Genomic DNA, 23,501 nt, shown 5'->3' with positions numbered 1-23,501 from the left:
GCATTAGTTGACTTTTCCAACTGAGGCGCATAGACCCTAAGAAAAGTGTACCATTATTCTCACTACCGTACAATAACTACAATATCATCAATGAAATTAAATAAAATATTCTACTTCCAACACAGTCGATAGTCCCACACCAAAAGTAATGCTCTGACACTATAAAGCTTGGTAGGAACTTGTCCAAACAAGTGGTAACCTACGATACTAACGTAACCTGATTTTGATAGAGTTTTGTTGGATACGTAGTTAGTTCAGGGCAGAAAATTAAGATTTGATATGACAATTGCTCCTTCTATAATAGGCAATATTACCAGGCAGACATAAAAATTTATTCATAATACTATACCACTGTAACATCTAACAATGCTTATGATAGTATACAACAGTAACGTAAAGGAATTTAAAACATCTGTAAAAATAAAGAAAATCAGAAAATTATTAACCTCCTATTACCCATAGTGGTAAATATCGGTGTAAAGATTTGCGCACTAATCGTAGTCGAAAAATCCCGTCCGTATAATCCGAAAAACTCGTAGCAGGCAGACCCACATTACTGCTAAGGGTCCTTTTTCTTGTAAGAGAAGCGTTTTTGCAACATGTTCTCAACCTGAGTAAACGGAACCACGCAACGTGAGGCGTTTCCTCCCATCTGATTCCAGTCCAACTACCTCTAACTGAAAGATAGTCTGAATCAATTGAGTGCTTAAAAAAACGAAATAAAGTACCAACATTCAGTCTGCTCCTCTTAATATACTTTGTAAAGGCAAGGTCAAGCATTTTAAAGAAGTAGATAAGTTCAAAGTTCTTAAGAAGTAATAAAGTTCAAGTTTCTTACCATATTGAAGTTTCGCAAACAGAACGTGAGGCCTTTATTCCGGGCAAAAACCGACACATCTGCGGGTATAATCTAAGTTTCTCATCATCAAGAATATTTCAACACTTCATTGTATCAGACACAGGAAGTTATTAAAAAATTCAGGACCATTTTAAAAGAGTTTTAATGAAGAACCAAAAACATAATTATATCAGTGTGCATTAATTTTTTATACTATTAATTTGACAAAAACCCATAATCATGGTAGAGTGGACCGCTGCCCAGTGTCTCTCTTCCCAAACAAAAGGAAATGATATTAATTGATAGACCGTTTCTACTCAATGCCAAAAAGATACCGCGAATGAAATCGGACGCACTGCATTTCCTCCATTCATTCACGGCTTTTCGAATAAGAAATAATTTTCGATTAATTCCATTCAAATCAGAAGCTGTTAAAAATCTCTTTGGTGTTTTGTCGGGTCGATACCTAGTATATCGCGGGAACAGGTGGAGTTACTACTGCTGAAGTTAATTGAATCTGATAGTGCCGAGTACAGCTGCCTTTGGTAGTTTTTTCAAAGGTCTAATTTACAATTGTAAATTAAGGGAAAAGCGAGCGAAACCGATATTCATTCTCGGTATCATTTTGCATTGACAGAATCGTGTCAAACAAATTAATATCATTTCCGTTTTGTTATGGTAAAAGATAGTACACAGGCCTGTCCCTTCTACCCATTATTAATGGTCTTTTTTGTCTAAATATCATCTATTTTTTTGAATATAATGTCAGGGTACTTTTATAAAGTCGATAATATAAACAGAAACTTTCATTAATCCGGAAGGAAGTTTTCAAACGATTTCGTAAATTTTTCTTCTTTAAAAACATTTCCTTGTTGTTTAGGAAAGCATATCGGTCGATCACTTTACTGAATAATTACCACTTAATACTTCATTCAAGTTGGCATTAAATTCAAATATAATATGACATAAAACTGTCGTGCAAAGCAGAATTTGTTTGAAATCACGAATGAGCTCAAATTCTCACCTTTCGCGCGTGTCAAACTTTGAGCGGGAGACTTTGCGTGCGCATCCATATTTGAATCGCCGTTAACTTTTTGCATGTAATTGTTTTATATATAGTTTGATAAGCAAGCAAAGTTTCAAAGTATATCAAGAAGAATTTGAAATCACTAACGGCACTCTAAAGGTTGACAGAAAATACGAAAACAGCAATTTTCAGTGAGATTATTAGCGAAATTTCTATCAATTTGGGCGTGTCCCCTCGTGTGCAAATTTTCTATTTTCAACTTTAAAACTAGCCTAATGCACAATTTATACCTATAGGAAGCAGAACGGAGCTCCACAACCCAAGGCATGGCCCAATCACCAGAGAATACGTAAATCGCACAATTGACGTTTTTTATAAATATAATTCTTCAAAAAAGCACAAACTTCCAATGTACTACTTATCTTTATGAAGGAGCAAGCTAGAAAAACTTTCCGGAAGATGTTCGAATGCTTGAACAATATTATCTAATGGTGAAATTTTCCTCAGATTTTGAATACAATTACAATTTAATGTGTAGTAAAATCAATTAAAAGTTAATCACTTTGTCAAAAATCAAGTTTTAAAAAACGGTTAACTTGATGACTCCATTCAAAGGGTTTCATGACCGTACAAATAAATTATTTGTACAATGAAAACTAAAGTGTAAAACAATTATTTTCAAGACCTGTGGTGGAAATGGCTGTGATCATATACTTTTGAATCTATGGACTATTAATACAGGCTACAATGACTGGTCAAAGCGTCTATCCCTGAATATGTATAATGTATAATCACGACACTATCTGTCATAAAACACAGGGGTTCTAGAAAATCCACATCCCGATTTTCCTGAAACCCTTAAACTTTTCTTGCATTCGATTTGGTCAACGTCTAGACCCCTGAAAAATTTCAAGATCTCTAACTCAATTTAAACATTGTTTTTAAAGGCTCCTGAATATGGCGATTTTGGGGTCTTTTAACCGAATTTCTGTATAACCGTGCTGGCGAGTAATTATATTAGCAAATTTCTTAAAAATCCTCAACATAAACTATTTATTCTTCTGTCCATCTTGACATCAAATTAGAATGATTTTGAACAAAAAATACATCTGCTGAAACGACATCCGAAGAGTCTTAATGTCTGAAAAACTCTCTGCCGAGTCTGTGCGGCGGTCCCTTCGTGATCCGCCCACCTAGCCTCCGCCGGAGGTGCACGCTTCCGCGTGCACGAAAAGATGCTTGTAACTTGTAAACCAAAGAGGGTATAATAGTAAAAGGGGGTATAATATAAAGGGGTTAAAATAGGTAAATGGTGTACATAGTAATACAGCCCACCATAATGCAACGGTCGTGCTTGCAGCAACAGTTGAATTTAGATTTCCTTAGTATAAAATCAACAAGATCAAGCTGGTTATCTGCTGCTTATAATTTAATCCGACTTATCCCGGTCAATAGAAGGTTTTACTAGGCTCAAAACACCTGTGCTGTTACTATATACCAAAACTCATTTTTTCATATCCGCCTTCCGCATTTATCCACTAAAAAAAGGTACATGTAGAAGATACCACCACTTTTTAATCAATCAACATATCTTTGATATATCTTTGTAATTCTCGAACAATCATCGTTATTTTTCTTCTGTCTCGAACAGTTCACATCGGGACCTCTTGCTGTTTGAAGAGAACTTGGGGACAACGAGATTTTTCTGTGTAGTGGTTTACAAGATTAATTTTGTCATTATTCTAGCTCAGGTTCTACTGTTACACAAGATAATATTGTAATTATTCTGGTTCACTCTACTGCTTCCTAGGTGGATACAAGATTAATTTACTCATAATTCTGGTTTCAGCTCTACCCTCAGCTGTACAATAAAGTGTAAGCAAAAGCTAGCTTGCCTAATCTTTAAATAATCTTGTCCATCCCCGAACGAAGACCCATAAAAAACTTTTTAGTGGAAAAGGAAAGATACAAAGATCTGGATAATGTGGGATGAGTTGACCATATTTTTTTCTAATTCGTAACAGCGCTTGAATTGACCCTGGCTTGTAAACCATCTGACCAGTAACCATCCAACACTGACCAAAAATGTCAAAACAAAATCCGCACAACTACAAAGTTCGCCCCCCCACCTAGTGTGGTCCACCACATTCCCTTCGGCGCTGCTGACCTACCAATTTAAGTATAACTTACTTCACAGAGTACTGGACTGCTGTCTTGAGAGAACCTCTCCCCAATCCGTTAGTTGCGTACACAACAGTTCAAGTCATCTGAAAAATTAAGATCTTAAAAGATAAAAACGGACCAACAAATTTTGTTTGTTGTTATTTTAATTCTTAAATAAAAATAAATCGTTCTTAACCAAGTGCTAGACTATTATTTTACACCAGGGCTGATCGCTTCACAGTTAGCCCCTCCACTCTCAATAAACAAATGGTCATTCAGGCTTTTTGTTTGGGGAATGAACTCCCTACCTTTTGATAAGGATCCAGATAACATAAAAACGCCACTATATACCAAGAATCTTTACAATACTTGAAGTTCATTAATACCAAGATTTACCGCGGAGTTTGGGAGGAGGGTAAAAGCCCTCGATAAAACCGAGGTATTACGGTAAATCGAGTTCAATAGTTTTTACAAGAATGTACAGTTAGAGCCCTAATTTGGGAAAATTGGTCGCGGTCAAAGTCGGGGACTGCAGTAAATCGGTGTGGTTAATCGGGTGCAGTAAATCGGGGTTTTGCTTTAACACAGAATGAAAATAAAACTCACGTGGAGTAAAAGCAGTAAGATCTCCGTCTGTAGTTAGGTGACAATTTTAGCGTATCAATCAGCCTGGTACAATGTCCATTATCAGAGATGCGTGTGTGAGCCCACCCAGCTGGCAATCGTCTTGGCCAGACTGTGAAACGGTTTACTAATATTTACCCTGAACCCGCCACAACGTTCTAATTACCTCACAGATCAATGTTTCTTCTACTTTCCTCTAATCACAGACACATGCAACTGCTAATTGCTACATTACAGATCACTGTTAATGCCAAATTATAAACCACGCGAAAAATTTTCAACGGCTTCCCTGTAATGTAGGAGAGATCTGACTTAGCCCCATTACACCCAATCTCTGAACTCGCCCGGGATTCCAAGCTCGATTTACCAATGCAGCGAAACTTCATGATGCGAAACAATCAAACCTTGTAAAATTGCCTTTAAATTCATCTCTTCCCAGATTGGTCCTATGTTCACTCTGTTATTTTTTAATGGTTTTTGAACTTATTGAATACTATTAAATGGTTGATAGAACTCCAACCTAAATCAATCTATGTCCAGATAAAATCTGATTGACATAATTACTTAAACTTAAAGTTGCCAAAGATTTCAAACAAATTCTCTCCTTTCAGAAAAAATTACCGGCAAGTTTGTTAGCGATACTGTCCCTCGTCACTGCTACTTAACAGTTGTCTATGGTAATTGCTCCAGATTTCAGGAGTTCTCCAATATCGTCAAAATAAACGGTTTTATTTCGTGTACGTCCGGCACTATCGGGTTTTCTGGAACCTTCCTTATCACCGTGCGAGATATCAGACAATTTCTAGTGAGAACGGGAGTGATGAAGTGATGAAATAGAATAGTTCAAGGATAAGATGATCAATTACATTCAAGATTTTTTGCAAGATCAAGACTTAAACGTTAAAGTGAGATGAAAAATAGTTGATTTGGTTTATTTGACATGAATTCAGTGTTTTATCATTTTGTGTTTTAAGGTTAAGAAGAAAAGAATAATTCCCTGAAGCAACTTTCTCATTTTTCTTTCATTCGCTGCAGTATCGTAAAAAAGGTAAAACTTATGAGAAATTTAGAACTTAGGTCCATTTACTGTTAACCATCGTCTATCTATTAAATTTTTGGCTCTATCTCCTTGACTCCAAGTATCCTATAACGTCCTTTTTTTGATGCCGCATTAGGCTGGCTATCACCGTCCACGCTAGAACCTTTTATAATGCCCAGTTTATCGAAAGAATTGTATTAAAAGTTAAAACTGAACAAGCGGTAATTATCTCTAATTGATTAATCCAGCGTAGATGAGTGATAGTCATGAGAACACTAAGCGTTAAGCTGGAAACTTTTGCGCACCAAAGAATTGTTGATTGTATCCTTCAATATAACTGAGCTAGAAACGTGTTTTTCTGGTTGTTTTGATCTACTACCGAGCGTTTTTGTAGTATGGTCGTACTCGCTGAAGTGACGAAATGATTGAGGTATGGAAAATAAGGACCAAAAGTGCGAGAACTTAAAAGGAGTTTTAGAACTGAAAATAGGGAAAGGCCTGTGATAATATGTAAATACGGTGAATAAACTTGTATTTTAAATAGTCCTTTGCGGGCGAGAGTAAAATGAACGAAAACCACAATTGTAAGTGTCCAGTAGTTAATTTATTAATTAATTAATCTCAATTAAATAATGTAAACTAACATCGAATACGAAAGCAGCTTGGTTATAACGATCCTCTCCGACTCGACTTTAAAACTTCCAACTCGTTTTACATATACTGGACCCCTGATCAATCCCTCTGAAAATTTGTAAATATGACTAATAATTAAATAAATGATAACATAAAGGTTGTGTGAAAGTTGTAAACAACAAACAAACAAACAAACAAAAAAAACAAACAAAACAAACAAACAAACAAACAAACAATTAAAAAACAAACAAACACATCAAACACAAACAAACAAACAAACAAAACAAAAAACCAAAAAAAAAACAACAAACAAACCAAACATAACAAACAAAACAAACAAACAAACAAAAAACCCAAAAAAAAAACAACTAATAACAAACTAATTTAAACTCAAAACAAACTAAATAAAAATACAAACGAACTCAAACAAAACAAACAATAAACTAACTAACTAACCAACTAACAAACTTAACAAACTATTTTTTAAAGGGTTAATTTTTTTAAAAAAAAACCAACGCCAGGGTCCCTCCCTGAAATAGAAAAATCATCAAGCTTTAATGTTATCGGACCTTACCGGACCTTATTCGGGCGGTGATTGCGTGACCGCTAAGCCCTCTAGCGCCCACGTAATGTCTGACCAAAGAAAGTCCGATGAACTATGAAGTATATATGTGACACGAAATCAACGCAATCATTGGAAAATTTTGCACTGGAAATATTTTGCGCTGGTCTTTTTATGCCATGCAGTGGTCATATAACTGTAAACTGTGCCTATTATTCACTATTCAGTGATACAAATTGTCATATAGTGGTTTACTTGTCCCAGAATATATCTTATTAGTTTAAGGGACTATCACATTTACCCACGTGCGAACTTACATTTATGAGGCGAAAGGCACAAATATTTGGAAAGTCTCCCTGAACACAGGCGTCTGTTTTAACCACAAATTCTGAATGTGTTTTGTTCGACATATTATCACTTCTGAAACATCAATAATTGGAAGTTCTCATCGTTAATGCATTTATGGAATTAAAGGTCCCTAACAAGGGTCCTTTTAAAGCGACCCTTCAGCGACCATTAAGAGACCATCAATAAATTTCCAAGTTCCAAAAAAACTTAATATTTAAAGTTTTGTTTGGACCGTACTGAATTCTATATTGTATAAATCATTTGACCAAAACCCATAATTGGGTAGAGTGGATCGCTGCCGCCTGCCAGTGTCCCTTTCCCAACCTAAAGTAAATGTTATTAATTTGAATGACCGCAAAATGATAACGAGAATGAAATCGGTCGCTGGCTTTACGCCAGCATTGTTATAATTCCGTATAACACTAACAGTGCTGACTGCTGGCGCGTATTTTACGCAAATTTCTCGAGCGTGCTAAATCACTCTACAGTCGATCTTGAAGATTTTTCTAAAAGGGCCCCCGACAGTTGAAACCAACTTAAATCGATGTATTTTCAGACGCTGGTTGGGGCCAGGGATTGGGTTAGGGTCAGGGTTGGGATCAGATAAGACTAAGAGGTTAGAAATAGAGGGTTAGGGTTTCGAATAGTCGTTCAGGGCCAGCTAGAGAACGGGTTGAAAAAGTCACGTGACAGTCGAGTCTAGAGTGCTGAGTGATTAATCATCATCCCAAATTTCTTAAAAACCTCCACATAACTATTTCTTATTCCTTTCATCTTTGAAATGAAATGAAATGAAATGAGGTATTTATATCCCGCTCATATGATTAACCAACAACACAAGGAAGGTGGTTAACCATGTCAGAGCGGCTGACTGTAAGTGATGTGAGCAAATGTGTAAACGTGAACAAAGTATAACTCATCATAAGGCAAAGACAAAATTAAAACATCTTTTATTGTAAACCACACTAAACTAAATAGAAGCAGAAACCATACAATACATGTAGGTATAATAAAGGTACAGTGACATAATCAATCGAGAAAGAGACAGATCCTAGAAAGTTAGACATCAAGACATAAAATGGAGTGCGGTAAAAAATAAAAGCCAACGTGTCTTGCAAAGTGAAGACAATGGAAAGAAAAAACATCAGAACTGATTATATAAATGATTCTTTAACATTCGCTTGAAACAGTTGGTATCAGTAATACTTCTCAACATCAGCGGAAGAGAGTTCCATGCAACCGTTGCATGGCTTGAATTGTCTGTCATCAACTTTGGACCTTTTATTCTTTGGTATCTTGAGCATGAGATGGTCATCCGGTCTTTTCGACCTGGTCACAGTGTTTGAGAGTTCTGTATCCACTACATCCAAATCCAGTAATGCTTTGAGGTAACCAGGTGCAGTACCGTGAACTGATTTTTGGGTTAAGAGACAAACTTTAAAGAAGATTCGCTGGTCTATAGGGAGTATGTGGGCCTTCTTATAGAAGGGAACCAAGTCAAATTAGAAATTGACATTGAATTAGAATATTTTGAACTTAAAATATGCCTGCTAGCTGAACGACATTCGATAGGTCTTAATCAAGGCCGTAAATTCGACAAATATTCGTCAAAAAATACGGCGCATTTAGAGTTCTCAAAAAATACGCAAATAATTCGCCAATTTACTACTTCAGGTTTTAATTTTTAGGGCTGTTAAATTCGCCTAGAAATGCGCAGAAAATTCGGTAAAAATGCGGCTGTGGGATAGCGCAGCATAATTGCAGCATTCTCGAGTCTATAATCTATAATCTAGTTGGATATGTGACGTTATACTTCAAGTCTCGAACTTAAAAATCTCGACAAGTAGACTGTGGAGGAAATTAAGTGATTTCAAGTTTATTAGTATTACTATTACTCCATAATGTCTTCCGGTATGAGCTAAATTTAACCCCTTGCGATCTTGGTCAGTACCCACGCTAGTCGCTAACCAGTAACCACGAACGTGTTGCGGGAAGCACATGTTATACTTATGTGTTTTGGCAATATTCCACCACAAAAAACCAACTTTGAACTATCGTGAAACAACTACTGTATTTTTTTAAATGCTGCAATTTCAGAAAAAAAAATCGTATGCAAATTTAATTCGAATAATACGTTTAGTGCGAATTTCACAGCACTGTGCATTGGTCTTAATGCCTGGAAAAAAACAGTAAAGGGGGTATATTATACCGTATAATAGTATAGCCCGGAGTAAATAGTATTAGTGAGTATAACTATAATGGCGGCGGTCGTGCTTGCCAGCACTGTGATAGTAACCAAGAAAAATAAGTCATTATAATAATAATATGATGATGATGTCCACTATCATCATCATATTAGATGATGATGGAGTACATGAGTATGATAAGTGAGAAAGGTGCTTACACGAGAGCAACAAATCTAACTGTTCGAAGCCATAGATTTTTGTAGGAACTCTGGCAACGATGATCTAGTTGGAGTAGTACTCCTGTACTCCATCTGAAATGTTGTACAATACAGTATACTTGTGTAAAATGTGGCGCTCATCTCAAACTCCCAAATCTCTCTCTCTCTCTCTCTCTCTCTCTCTCTCTCTCTCTCTCTCTCTCTCTCTCTCTCTCTCTCTCTCTCTCTCTCTCTCTCTCTCTCTCTCTCTCTCTCTCTCTCTCTCTCTCTCTCTCTCTCTCTCTCTCTCTCTCTCTCTATATATCTCTCTCTCTCTCTCTCTATATATATATATATATCTCTCTCTCTCTCTCTCTCTCTCTCTCTTTCTCTCTTAATTAATACTTACACTAGTTTCCTCGTTTGTGAACATCGTCACCATGAACCAGCAGCATGAAAGGAGACCTGAGGTAACCACACGGCTACACAGATTCCTATACAAGCCCACTTCGTGAAAAAAGTTCTGTGCATAAAGATGGCCACCACACGGTCAAATGTCAGAGCTACCATACAAGGACAGTTCGAATATATATAATAAATAAATATATATATAATAGCTGATTGATAGTTAATTTTTGGGAAGCTGATTTGTGATTGATTTGATATTGTAATTGAGGTTGTAGGTTTACAACCTACTATATTATATGGAACAGATATTTTACTAGTATCACCCGTTAAAATTGAGGCAACATAATATATCAAATTTATTGGAGCCATTCCCAGAAAACCTTACCGTTAGGGGCCTAACTTCGGAAGTAAATATTAAAGAGAAAGAAAGTTTTGGTTTTCAACAAAATGTTTGACCATTGTTAATGATCAGGCCCGGCGCGCGCTACTTCGTAGCTCTTGCTACTTCGTAGCTCTTGCCATCGGGCATTTCGAGAAGAAAGCGGCGCGCGCTACTTCGAAGAAATTTAGACGAGTAACATCCGTCAACAAAATGTCCGTCTCGTTAAACTAAAGTTAGCTCCCCAGTTGACGGATGTTACTCGTCTAAATTTCTTCGAAGTAGCGCGCGCCGCTTTCTTCTCGACGGCACGAGCTACGAAGTAGCGCGCGCCGGGCCAGAGCATTAACAATGGTCAAGCTCCCCAGGAGCACAATTTGGGACAACGTAAATTTTGAATTATCCTGAAAAGTATGATTTTGAGCCAAATTAAATATCGCAGCTTTTTAACTTTGCAAAATAATGTTGTTGTTATGACTCCAGATTGCAGATTGTAATTCACCATTCACGCGTGCGATCAGTGAACATGACGTCACGCGCGCGCTGACACACGTGCTATTGAAAAACAACCACCTCTAGCTAGTAACACAGCCATCCGGTAAGTTTTGCTGGGTTGTCGATTGTTAATGGACTAATCCGGCGCACGCTATATCTACTTGGTAGCACTTGCAGGCAGTAATTGCCTCGAGCTTATATGTAATATTTCGAGAAGAAAGCGGCCCGCGCGCGCTACTTAGAAGAAATTTAGACGAGTAACATCCGTCAAACATGTACATGATAAAATGTATCATGATATATATATATTTGAGACATTCAGTGAAACAGTAAAACACGAAATTCACATTAAGCTATCGATTGTGTAATCTTTACATGTCGCATTCTGAAAGCAAGTTTATTAAAATAACTGTTCTATGAAGTAAATTAAAAACATGACAAAAATAGATCAATACTGAAATTGGCTAATCTCCTCTGAATTGAATACAAATAACACACGTTATTGCCGACGTTTCGCCCCCATGGCTTCTTCAAGGCGGAACAAAAACTTTGTTACATAGTGACCTGGTAAATATCAAAATTAATACATAAAACTCTGAGAAACATTAAAAATAAATGGAAAGATTCTAAGCGGTAGAAAATTTTTAAAGCAAAAGATAGATGTTAGGCCAAAGAATCTAGAACTGTCCAATATTTGAGAGCTAGACCAACGTACACAGAGCAGCAACGAAAATAGCTTCCTACTCCCTAACATTTTCGGGGAAACTGAAAGGGTGCCACGTACATATATTATGATGACATTTACATAATAGCCCATGTGGTCTTTTGCCACGAGTCTGCTTCAGGTGAGAGCTGAGTGTTTATTTTAGGAAGTAACTGCTTGATATACAGTGATTGCCAGATCATTCGGTCTGCATAATCCTTACATACTTTGAGGACTTCAAATTTAAATGGTTCGATAGGAATTTCTTTTATTTCAGGGTGTGACATGAGGTAATGTTTCCCCATGGCTGTCTTGTTATTTTTATTCCTTACAGATTTTAGGTGTTCCCAGCATCTGTTGCGTTTGAACCTGCCTGTTTCACCACAGTACTTTGCATTGCAGATATTGCATGTCAGTTTGTACGCTATGTTCTTCTGCATACATAGATCATCACAATCATAGCACTTTGAAGCACTCTGTTTGTTACATGGTGTAGGGTGTAGTGCTGATCTAGTGAGTATTTCTCCCAGTTTCTTGTCCGGATAAAATGATACTTTGGTTTTGTCCAATAGATCATTTTGACGTAGAATCTGATATACTTTCCGTTTGTGGTATTCATTAACATATGGGAGGCTTAGGTACTGTGTGATTCTCAGTCGTGTCTGGTTAGGTGGTTTATCTTTGTTTATTTCCCTCGTCAACCTCTCTATAACACTGGGTGTAAAATCGTTGGAGAGTAACATGTCTTTGATTTTATCTACACCACGTTGTTTGAATTCGTCTGTAGACCCATTTCTCACTGCTCTTAACAACTCGTTCCTAGCACTATTCATAATAGTACTTCTCGGATGTCCAGAGTTGTAGTTGAGGAATATGCCCAAACTTGTCGGTTTTATAAAGAGTTCGAATTGTGGTTTATCTGAGTTCTCTTGCAAGTGGATAGTGAGATCTAAGAAGTCTATTTGTTTAGGGTTAGCTTCATATGTGAACTGAATTTTCGGGTTAAGCGTGTTAACATACTTAAAGAGTTGACTGACGTCATTTTCTGTTCCTTCCCCTATAGTGATACAGTCATCAACATACCTGTTCCAGCAATACACAGGCATGAGATTTGATGGTCTATCTCCTGGTTCAGCTTCACTGTATGTGAAATCTTGTTCCAGTAATGGTTTCTCTACTGTCAAGTATACGTATATGATGGCAAATGGTGGGGCTGGTTTTACTCCCATCCCTAGTCCTTCCGTTTGTCTATAGTATTGTTCATCAAATCTAAAATATGCAGACTGAGTCACGGTTTTCAGCATAGTGACAAAGTCAAGGTGTTCTATCCCAAGCATATCGATTTTATCCCTGTGATGTTTGATAAAGTCTGAGACCACTTTGACTCCATGTTCCAGTGGGATGTTGGTGTATAGGCTCTTCACATCGGCTGTTATGAGCATGTGATTGGAGTTTATTGAGCATTGTTGCAGTCGCTGTCGGGCCTCAGTGGAGTCTTTGAGGTGAACAGGTACATACTGAAGGGCTTGTTTCAAGATGTGGTTGGTAGCATGTCCAAGTCTCTCTCCTGGTGAGTCAACTTGTGATGTTACTGGTCGTAGTGGGGGTGGATTGATTTTCTTGTGTGTCTTGTATGTACCATAAAACTCAGGTAATCTTGGACAATAAGGTTCAACTCCTTCTAGTTTAGGGTATTTCTCTATCAGGTGTTCACATAAAAGTTCGATATCACTTATCATTGCTGGGAGCGGGTTTTTAACTACCTTTTGGTATGTGGAGGTATCTTCAAGCATTTCTTTCGCGTGCTCTTTGTACACATCTGTAGGCACGACTACGAATTGCTTGTCCTTGTCCGACTGCTTTATTATTAGGTTTTTATTCTTCTTCAGCTCCTTAAGTGCCTTGTCTTCATCTTCAGTGATGTTAGTCTGTTGTGGATTAGACCGCTGATGTTGTTTATACACATTCAGTATCTGAACTTTTGTGTCTCTTAGTTTCGTCTCAGTTTTTGGGTGACGCGGAGGAGGTTGGGATTTACGCTTTTCAGGGTTCCTCAGATCCAGGGGTGTGGCCGTCTTATCAGTGTCTGGTAGTGGTAAGAATGGGGCCCATCTCACTGCATATGCATAACGTTCCAACCCTACTTCTGCTTCCTCAAGTTTTCTCTTAAGTCCCGATTTACTGTTGTCTAGCACTGCAAATTTTGGGCCTTTAGATAGTAGTGAAACAGCTGGTTCTTCTAGTTCGACATTGCCAATATTGTATGTTACCCTGGGTTTGTTCTTAATGATCAGTGGTTCTTTTTCAGTTATATTTGCTGACAGTTTGTTTAGTTTGCTTTGCAGGGTGTGTTTCTTGTCTCTATCATGGACGGCTTTGATTTGGTGCCCATATAGTTCTACGAGGTCGAGGGCTTCGTTCTTAGCTCTGTGGTCACTCCGCAGACGATCAGGTTGGTTTCTGAAGTAGTCCAACTGTTCATTGTAAGTGGAGGTGATGTGAGCTATTTTTCGGAAAGCATCTCGTATAGCCAAGGGCAAAGCGTCATATATACGCTACAAACTCAATAGATCAATACTGAGATGGGAAATTTGTGAGTAAGTCTCATTCAATCATAAGGTATAAACAAAAGATGCAGAGGTGAAAGTAAACATCAAAATGCAAGTGTCTGTGGAAAGATATATATATATATATATATATATATATATATATATATATATATATATATATATATAAATATATAAATATCCATAGACACAGTGTTTCGTCCTATTAGGACTCATCAGTATGGCTCAAATCATCAAGGTTGGTTTTGCCGATGGCGGGTATTGAACTAGCAACCTTATATACATAATATAAATATAATTGCAGATAATGCAAATGCGCGTTTGTAGGTTTACAACCTACCAGGACGCGCGCCGAGTTGGACAGATGGAGTATGGAACAGATATTTTACGAGTACCACCCGTTAAATGCGCGTCGAAGCGGCGACGCGACGTTTTGATCCAAATAAATAGTTGAATTCACAGTAGTATAGTGTCATGGTTTGGAGCCCCGTTTGAGCTCTATCCGAGACACATTTTAATAAAATGTCATTTTAGCACAGTTGACTAATCTGCCACATTTTAGCCGGAGGTTACAAGTTCGAATCCCAATCGGAGTCGTTCTCCAATGTGGTTATATTATTATTTTACACATTTTAGCCTAGTTTAACCCATCAAGCAATTATCTAACCCTACATTATGCGATACAAAGTATCAACTAAATACATTTATCACACAGCAGAAGTCGTTAAATGAATAGTGTACACGTTCACATACAATTACATCAGTTTTCTATCGACATTATTAACATCTGGTTCAAGGCGACCTCTGCAGTACAATGTATTGATAAAGGGATATAGTGACTTATGTGCTAGCTAAATTTAACTAGAGTGTACAGTTTAGGACAACACCTGGTTGATATGGTAACGTAATGAGAAAGCACTTTTCAGGACGGTTACTCAATAGTACCAAGATTGTACCGTCATTGTAAAGTAAAGTTACGGCAACAGCTGTGTTTGTACTTGACAGATATTTGCTTAATTTAAGAACCAAATAAAACTAAAGTGAATTGATAAAAATGTGACTTTCTTAAAAGAAATACGTGTCAACAAAATGTAGAAGCTGATAAATATATAGTGTCAAGTGTACTCGATCACGTATTACACTGACTGTTTGATATGAAATGTAATTTATAGAGAGTACTTACAGGACGGTTACTTTACAGCCTCAAGAATCATATGTTATTGTATAATAGCCATAGACCTAACTTACAGAATAGTCACGGTAGCAGCTGTGCAATGTATTTGACTAAAATCTCTTGTCAGGACTGGTCTAGATATTTTATATTTTCTACAATTATATCAGTAGATCTCAACAAATTAAACAGTGTGCGAGGAATTTTTAAATATAATAACCAATGAAAGATAGTGTTAATTCTTACCTCAATTAGTGGACCGTCCCTTTACATTAGAACTCAGTGTTTGTCTTTGTTAAATATCTTGATAAGGTATAATTACGAACATGTGCGTGTTTTACTGGACAGTCTCTATCTTCTTCATATCTTGAGGTCTTAGCTTTAGGTAAGTTACAACTGGATCAAAGTTGTTTTGTTTAATTTTATGCTCAAGGTTCGCACTATTCTGCTTTGTTATATTTGAGTTGTCGTATATCAGCATAGTATTTTAGTACAATATTGTAGAAATCATACCCGTAAATATTTGCTCGGTATCTGGCAGCAGTTCATCGATTTATGTTCCGTGTTCTGTTTCCTGGTATTTTGTGAGCGGAATATTTTCTTGAGTAGGATAAAATGAAATCCGTCACCTTATCTTACACAATACTGAATACTGAATGAATACTGAATACTGAATGAATACTGAATGAATACTGAATGAATACTGAATGAATACTGAATGAATACTGAATACTGAATGAATACTGAATGAATACTGAATACTGAATGAATACTGAATACTGAATGAATACTGAATACTGAATGAATACTGAATGAATATTGAATACTGAATGAATACTGAATGAATACTGAATGAATACTGGATGAATACTGAATGAATACTGAATGAATACTGAATGAATACTGAATGAATACTGAATACTGAATGAATACTGAATGAATACTGAATGAATACTGAATGAATACTGAATACTGAATGAATACTGAATGAATACTGAATGAATAATGAATGAATACTGAATGAATGCTGAATGAATGTTGAATAATGAATACTGAATAATACTGAATAATATACTGAATACTGAATGATATTTATGATCTATTATTTTTAAAGTTATAATGTATAATGTAGACAAGGAAACACACGTTTAGATTTTTGAAGATAACTTTAACTAAACTATATTCAATAACTCTATATATCCAAATACTTATCTCAATAATTATCAACGTTTTGGTTATAAAATTCAAAAATCTTCCTGACGATATATTTGTGAAAGTTTAAGAAGCTTGATGATAATATTTTTGTTCTCGTTCATTAGTTTGTTGACATCAGATAGACTAGTAGTCGTGTTAACTCCAGTCAAAAGGCTAAAATTTTGACTCTATCCAGCGCAAATACACCCATTTTTCAGTGCTTTTATCTATTTTTAGTAACACTAATGCTTTAACACCTAATAACATCTGCGGTAATTTCTTAACTTACAGCACAAGAATTCTTAGTTGCAGACGTATTTGAAACAGGTGTGCAGTTTGCACTGAGTTCATGTCGTAACTTGAGTAGACATATATAATAGTGTTACTAAAAATAGATTAAAGCACTGAAAAATGGGTGTATTTGCGCTAGATAGAGTCAAAATTTTAGCCTTTTGAACGAGAACAAAAATATTATCATCAAGCTTCTTAAACTTTCACAAATATATCGTCAGGAAGATTTTTGAATTTTATAACCAAAACGTTGATAATTATTGAGATAAGTATTTGGATATATAGAGTTATTGAATATAGTTTAGTTAAAGTTATCTTCAAAAATCTAAACGTGTGTTTCCTTGTCTACATTATACATTATAACTTTAAAAATAATAGATCATAAATATCATTCAGTATTCAGTATATTATTCAGTATTATTCAGTATTCATTATTCAACATTCATTCAGCATTCATTCAGTATTCATTCATTATTTATTCAGTATTCATTCAGTATTCATTCAGTATTCAGTATTCATTCAGTATTCATTCAGTATTCATTCAGTATTCATTCAGTATTCAGTATTCATTCAGTATTCATTCAGTATTCATTCAGTATTCATTCAGTATTCATTCAGTATTCATTCAGTATTCATTCAGTATTCATTCAGTATTCAATATTCATTCAGTATTCATTCAGTATTCAGTATTCACTCAGTATTCAGTATTCATTCAGTATTCAGTATTCATTCAGTATTCATTCAGTATTCAGTATTCATTCAGTATTCATTCAGTATTCATTCAGTATTCAGTATTCAGTATTCATTCAGTATTCAGTATTGTGTAAGATAAGGTGACGGATTTCATTTTATCCTACTCAAGAAAATATTCCGCTCACAAAATACCAGGAAACAGAACACGGAACATAAATCGATGAACTGCTGCCAGATACCGAGCAAATATTTACGGGTATGATTTCTACAATATTGTACTAAAATACTATGCTGATATACGACAACTCAAATATAACAAAGCAGAATAGTGCGAACCTTGAGCATAAAATTAAACAAAACAACTTTGATCCAGTTGTAACTTACCTAAAGCTAAGACCTCAAGATATGAAGAAGATAGAGACTGTCCAGTAAAACACGCACATGTTCGTAATTATACCTTATCAAGATATTTAACAAAGACAAACACTGAGTTCTAATGTAAAGGGACGGTCCACTAATTGAGGTAAGAATTAACACTATCTTTCATTGGTTATTATATTTAAAAATTCCTCGCACACTGTTTAATTTGTTGAGATCTACTGATATAATTGTAGAAAATATAAAATATCTAGACCAGTCCTGACAAGAGATTTTAGTCAAATACATTGCACAGCTGCTACCGTGACTATTCTGTAAGTTAGGTCTATGGCTATTATACAATAACATATGATTCTTGAGGCTGTAAAGTAACCGTCCTGTAAGTACTCTCTATAAATTACATTTCATATCAAACAGTCAGTGTAATACGTGATCGAGTACACTTGACACTATATATTTATCAGCTTCTACATTTTGTTGACACGTATTTCTTTTAAGAAAGTCACATTTTTATCAATTCACTTTAGTTTTATTTGGTTCTTAAATTAAGCAAATATCTGTCAAGTACAAACACAGCTGTTGCCGTAACTTTACTTTACAATGACGGTACAATCTTGGTACTATTGAGTAACCGTCCTGAAAAGTGCTTTCTCATTACGTTACCATATCAACCAGGTGTTGTCCTAAACTGTACACTCTAGTTAAATTTAGCTAGCACATAAGTCACTATATCCCTTTATCAGTACATTGTACTGCAGAGGTCGCCTTGAACCAGATGTTAATAATGTCGATAGAAAACTGATGTAATTGTATGTGAACGTGTACACTATTCATTTAACGACTTCTGCTGTGTGATAATGTATTTAGTTGATACTTTGTATCGCATAATGTAGGGTTAGATAATTGCTTGATGGGTTAAACTAGGCTAAAATGTGTAAAATAATAATATAACCACATTGGAGAACGACTCCGACTGGGATTCGAACTTGTAACCTCCGGCTAAAATGTGGCAGATTAGTCAACTGTGCTAAAATGACATTTTATTAAAATGTGTCTCGGATAGAGCTCAAACGGGGCTCCAAACCATGACACTATACTACTATTCACAAGTACGAAGTAATAGTATTTACGTGTATCATCATAATGCATAAGCACCAAAGCACTACAACCCTTGCATCATTATATTATATCTTGATAGTTCAAACAATCATTAAATTGAATGAATATAACCCGCACCGTTAACAATCATCAGGATTTCGATTTTACGCCGCGCACTCGTCCTACGCATGAAAATTGAATCGACGATAGAAATCGAGCGCTATACGAATTATTATTCGCTTCTTACCTATTTTCTCAGGTCAATTTCAAAAATGTTTTGATTTGTTTATTGCAGAGTATTTCGTCATTGGTTCCGTCAAAAATTCTCACGATGCTGTAAATGCTATTTAAAATGCTTAGATCGCTTTTGAATTCATGCAGTGTGGTGCAATAACATACTATGTTAAACATAGATGTGCATTGTCCGAGGCGGCTATTGAGGGCGTCCAGGCGTCCGTGGACGCCTTTAAATTATTATCTGGTGGCTGGTGCTTAAAATAGAAATAGTAATTAGTAATAGTGTTAGGAAATAACAAATCGCAATATAAAGGTCTTCGTTTACTATCATACGTTTTAATGTAAGGGCACGCATGATCTTCGTGAAATTTTGTGTTGTAGGGAGTCCAATCCTACCTCTGGACTACTCAGCTGCGCAGTTTTAACACATAGTTAATTGTAAACGTTACAAAGCACATCGTGCGCATCCCACTACAGGTAATCTATTATGATTTGCCTCGATTTGGGGGTCCAGGACCCTTTGAACCATTGACTGTTGTGATACTGCGCGGCTGAGATCGTACACGTGTGGTGTCCTGTTTCACCCATGATATAAGTTTTTGTTTTTGTTTGCTGTCGCCTGTAAAGTGTTACACATTACATTTACAAGGCCCTGTGTGTAATGTAATCGGTAGTTTGGAGGGATCAGCTTGAGCCGGCTCCCAAGCCCCCCTCCCCCCAGTCCATCGATTGGACCCCCAACAAAACTGCCAGCCAGCTCCCACGAGCCGCCTCTGTGCATTGTGCAATTAACAATTAAATGGAGTAAAGATAGTTACAGTTATTATCTAGTCACCAATAATCTCAATCAATAATATTAACTTGTCATGTCTAATTTTCAATTAAACTAAGCTCAGTTAATGTAAGAGCCGCTTTAGAAAGCACTGGAGTTTATCTCCAGGATTAAATTATATCGAGTTATATGATTTAGCTATAAGGCGGTTTATAAATGTTGTATTTATTTATTTAATGTTATGTATGAGCTTCGTCAGATTCAGGGCTGTAAATCTGCAATTCACTTAAGTTTCCTGACTACCAATTCATGGGCTTGACGGAGGAAAGCCAATTTTTGTCTGACTGTTTAACAGCATAGCAAACCTCTGTCTCATTTGTTAATGATCTTATAAATCCTACAAGCTATATATAATGTGAAATATCGAAGAGTGTCTCAACAAATGTCAGCTTATGTTTCATGAAATGTAACCACCAATGGTTTATGATTGAATTTGTACACCATTTGTATCACCTTTATTCTAGCTGTTTGATGTGTGACTTCAGGGGAAAAGCAAGATATTGATACATTGTTCAATTACTTTTACTTTCAGGTGATCATGGCAAAATTAGGAGAACTGGTCGAGAAGATCAACCTCAGGAAATATCCACCTTTCCAATACTTCACGATGATGGTAATTTCCTTGACACTACTAACCAATGGTGGTGTTCCTCTGTTTCTTACGTTTCTCACTTCAACAAAAGGCTGGCAGTGTCTCACCGACCAATGTGACCCAGAGAAAAATCTTTGTGAACAAACAAACTTAACAGATGCTGATTGGTACTCCCCAGCATCTAAAGCAACAGACAAATTTCTGAAGAGTTATAAAGTTTACTGTGGTTATGAGGGCTATTTCAGCATCATAAGCAGCAGCTACTTCTTTGGTTTTATGATTGGAATACTAATTGGTGGCAAAGTTATGGACAAGTTTGGCAGGCACAAATGTATATGGATTGGGATATTTGTATATTGCTTCACTGTACTGATGCATGCTGGAAGTAAAACTGACTTCAGAGTATTTGGGGTGGCCCATGCCCTGACAGGGTTTATGTCAGGGTTCATTGGAGCAATATATGTGTACCAATCAGAGCTCACTATTGGCCGCTTGCGCAACCTTGGTTGTCAGATACACAACGAAACATTCTCCATTGGCATGTTATATGGGGCTATGCTCTCTTATTACATCGAGAACTTTGCACTCATTTGTATTCTTTTAATTGTGCCTGGCCTGTTTTTTGGTTTGATAATCGCTGTCTGGATTCCAGAAAGCCCGCTGTGGTTACAAGTCAATAATAGGGAGGAAGAAACTAAGAAAACCCTCTCGTATATCGCAAAGTTTAACAACATTAAGTTTCTGTTAGAAGAGAAAATAGACCCTATAGAGACTAAGGCTGATGACACTGTAAGTGCTTTGTTTAGTTTCTCAAAATCCACCAGGAGGACAACAATAATATTCTTGTTCTCGTGGCTGACTGCTTCGTTCTGTTACTGGGGGCTTAGCTTCAATGTGGGGGATCTCATTGGAAATCTTTACATGAACCAGGTTATCATTTGTATCATTGATTTGGTAAATCGCCCTATAAATTATTATGGTGTGAAGCGAATGAAGAGAGTTTCTTTTCTGCGTGCTTGCAATGTTGGTATGGTGGTGTCAGCTGTCTTCTGTATGATTCCATATAAAAAGGAAATATTCCCTGGCTTTAACATCACGAAAATATCAGCCCTCGCAGGCAGAATGATAGCTGATCTATACTTCACAACCATCTACTTGTACACTTCAGAAGTTCTACCGACCAATGTTCGTGGCAGTGGTCTTGCTATTTGTTCCAGCACTGCTAGAATTGGCAGTATCATGGCCCCCTTTGTGATTGTGGCCAATAAAGTCAGTCCTGATATCAACTTTACTGCCATCCTTGTGTCTTCTTTCATGTGTTTTGTTATGTACCGCTGGATGCCGGAGACTCACGGTAAATTACTACCGGGGACTCTGTCAGAGATGAAAGATTTGGTGGAGGGCAAGGTTAAGTCTAACATTATTGAGATGAGAGCTGGGGATCATGTTAGATTATTGGACAGTGAGTCAGATGATGATGAGAGCCATTTTGCTGTTAGTCAAGCATAGATTTGTGTTATTTTAACAATCTGAGGTATGTTTTATTTGAAATATTTGTCATTTTTCAGAGCCAGAAATGCAAGACTGATTTCTTTCTTTTCTTTTCTTCAGTTTAATTGCTTTTAATTGCTTTTAGTTGCATCCAATTTTCACTAATTTGTTTGAATATTTTGAAAAGCTGTTAATTAATTAAAACTTGTAAATATAACAATTTAACCACCAGTAATATTTCTTTCTTTCTTATATCACTGTTAGCTATATAATCATGATTTAGCTTACATATTTGCTTAAGTAAATAAAGAAAAATGTTTTAGCTGTACAGCTTGTTCAATTGCGAAAATTTCATTGTGTTGCAGGAGCTGCAGTCAGTAGTTCTCCAGTGGAATGGTCCTCACTCTTCCTATCAAATAAATCATGAGGAATAATGCTATCGCAAATTTGTGTCTGAAGATTGTTCAATTTTCTGAAAACGAGGCTTCCTCAAAAGTCAAATGAGTTTGTAAACCATAAAATATACGTTAATGATGAATAATAAGTGTATATAATAATATTGGAGGATGACTTCAAGACTAATCTTCATTAAAACCCCAGCAATACTATAAATCCAATCAGGTGATCCTATTGGGCCTATTGTTGCATAAGATAAATTAGGGTATTTTGGGTCGCAATCTTTTATAACTACACTATACAGCTAAGAGAACCACTTTTACATTATATTGCTATTATATTATTGTTATATAATGGACGCACTCCATGCTATACCGTGAACTCTAAGTTTAACATACATTTTGAGAACTTTAATCAGTAACTTGAACCTTCTGTTAGATTTGATAGTAGGTGGGCCAAAATGATCTATATTAGTCGAGACTAAATTGTAGATGTAGAACATATTGTAGGACTTTTATTGTCAAAGTTAAGTATGGCTTGATCCCTGGTAAGAAATAAAGAAATGTACCATATATACATAATGTAACATATACATAACAATATACATTTGTTGGTTGATACACTTTAAAAGAAATCATGTATAAAAATGTACATCAAACAATCTGAGACTGACATTTATATTTTATAAGGGGTCGTTCACATATTACGTAATCAGCTGAGGGGGGGGGGGGTTCCGAATGATTACGCTAGTGTAATTTTGACACAATAGCTATGTGTAAAACTGATTACGGAGGGGAGGGGGGGGTAAAAATGTTCCAAAAAATGATTACGTAATATGTGAACGACCCCTAACTAGACCGGAAGTAATGTGGTTTGAAAATAAACCACATACAAATTGAATATTCATATCCACATTGTAGCAGAATGTATTTAAAGTCTCCAGAGGAATGTATCTTTTA

General features: G+C 36.2%; 2 protein-coding genes across 2 annotated transcripts; one reads left to right on the top strand and one right to left on the bottom strand.

Moving 5' to 3' along the window:
* Positions 1-605: 605 nt before the first annotated feature.
* On the bottom strand, positions 606-15,131 carry LOC134813794 (uncharacterized). Its single transcript, XM_063821675.1, has 3 exons — positions 15,126-15,131; positions 11,830-14,157; positions 606-677 (listed from the first exon to the last, which is right to left on the bottom strand). The coding sequence occupies exons 1-3, from the start codon at positions 15,129-15,131 to the stop codon at positions 606-608; spliced, it is 2,406 nt and encodes an 801-aa protein (XP_063677745.1).
* Positions 15,132-20,592: 5,461 nt separating this feature from the next.
* LOC134814020 (solute carrier family 22 member 15-like) lies at positions 20,593-22,381 on the top strand. Its single transcript, XM_063821988.1, has one exon. The coding sequence runs from the start codon at positions 20,602-20,604 to the stop codon at positions 22,162-22,164; it is 1,563 nt and encodes a 520-aa protein (XP_063678058.1). The 5' UTR covers positions 20,593-20,601; the 3' UTR covers positions 22,165-22,381.
* Positions 22,382-23,501: the final 1,120 nt, after the last annotated feature.

Source organism: Bolinopsis microptera, chromosome 4, assembly GCF_026151205.1.
Source record: "Bolinopsis microptera isolate Bmic1 chromosome 4, MBARI_Bmic_1.0, whole genome shotgun sequence".
NCBI lineage: Eukaryota > Metazoa > Ctenophora > Tentaculata > Lobata > Bolinopsidae > Bolinopsis > Bolinopsis microptera.
The sequence above is the reverse complement of the archived record's forward strand: the minus strand, read 5'-3'. Positions and strand labels throughout refer to the sequence as shown.

Bases quoted from the DNA above. Each gene is read 5' to 3' on its own strand.
- LOC134813794 (XM_063821675.1), bottom strand. The intron at 678-11,829 runs GTATGTAAGGAT...ACTATCTTTCAG, and splicing joins TTAAATTTGAAGTCCTCAAA to TTAGAGGTAGTTGGACTGGA.
- LOC134814020 (XM_063821988.1), top strand. From the start codon at position 20,602: ATGGCAAAATTAGGAGAACTGGTCGAGAAGATCAACCTCAGGAAATAT.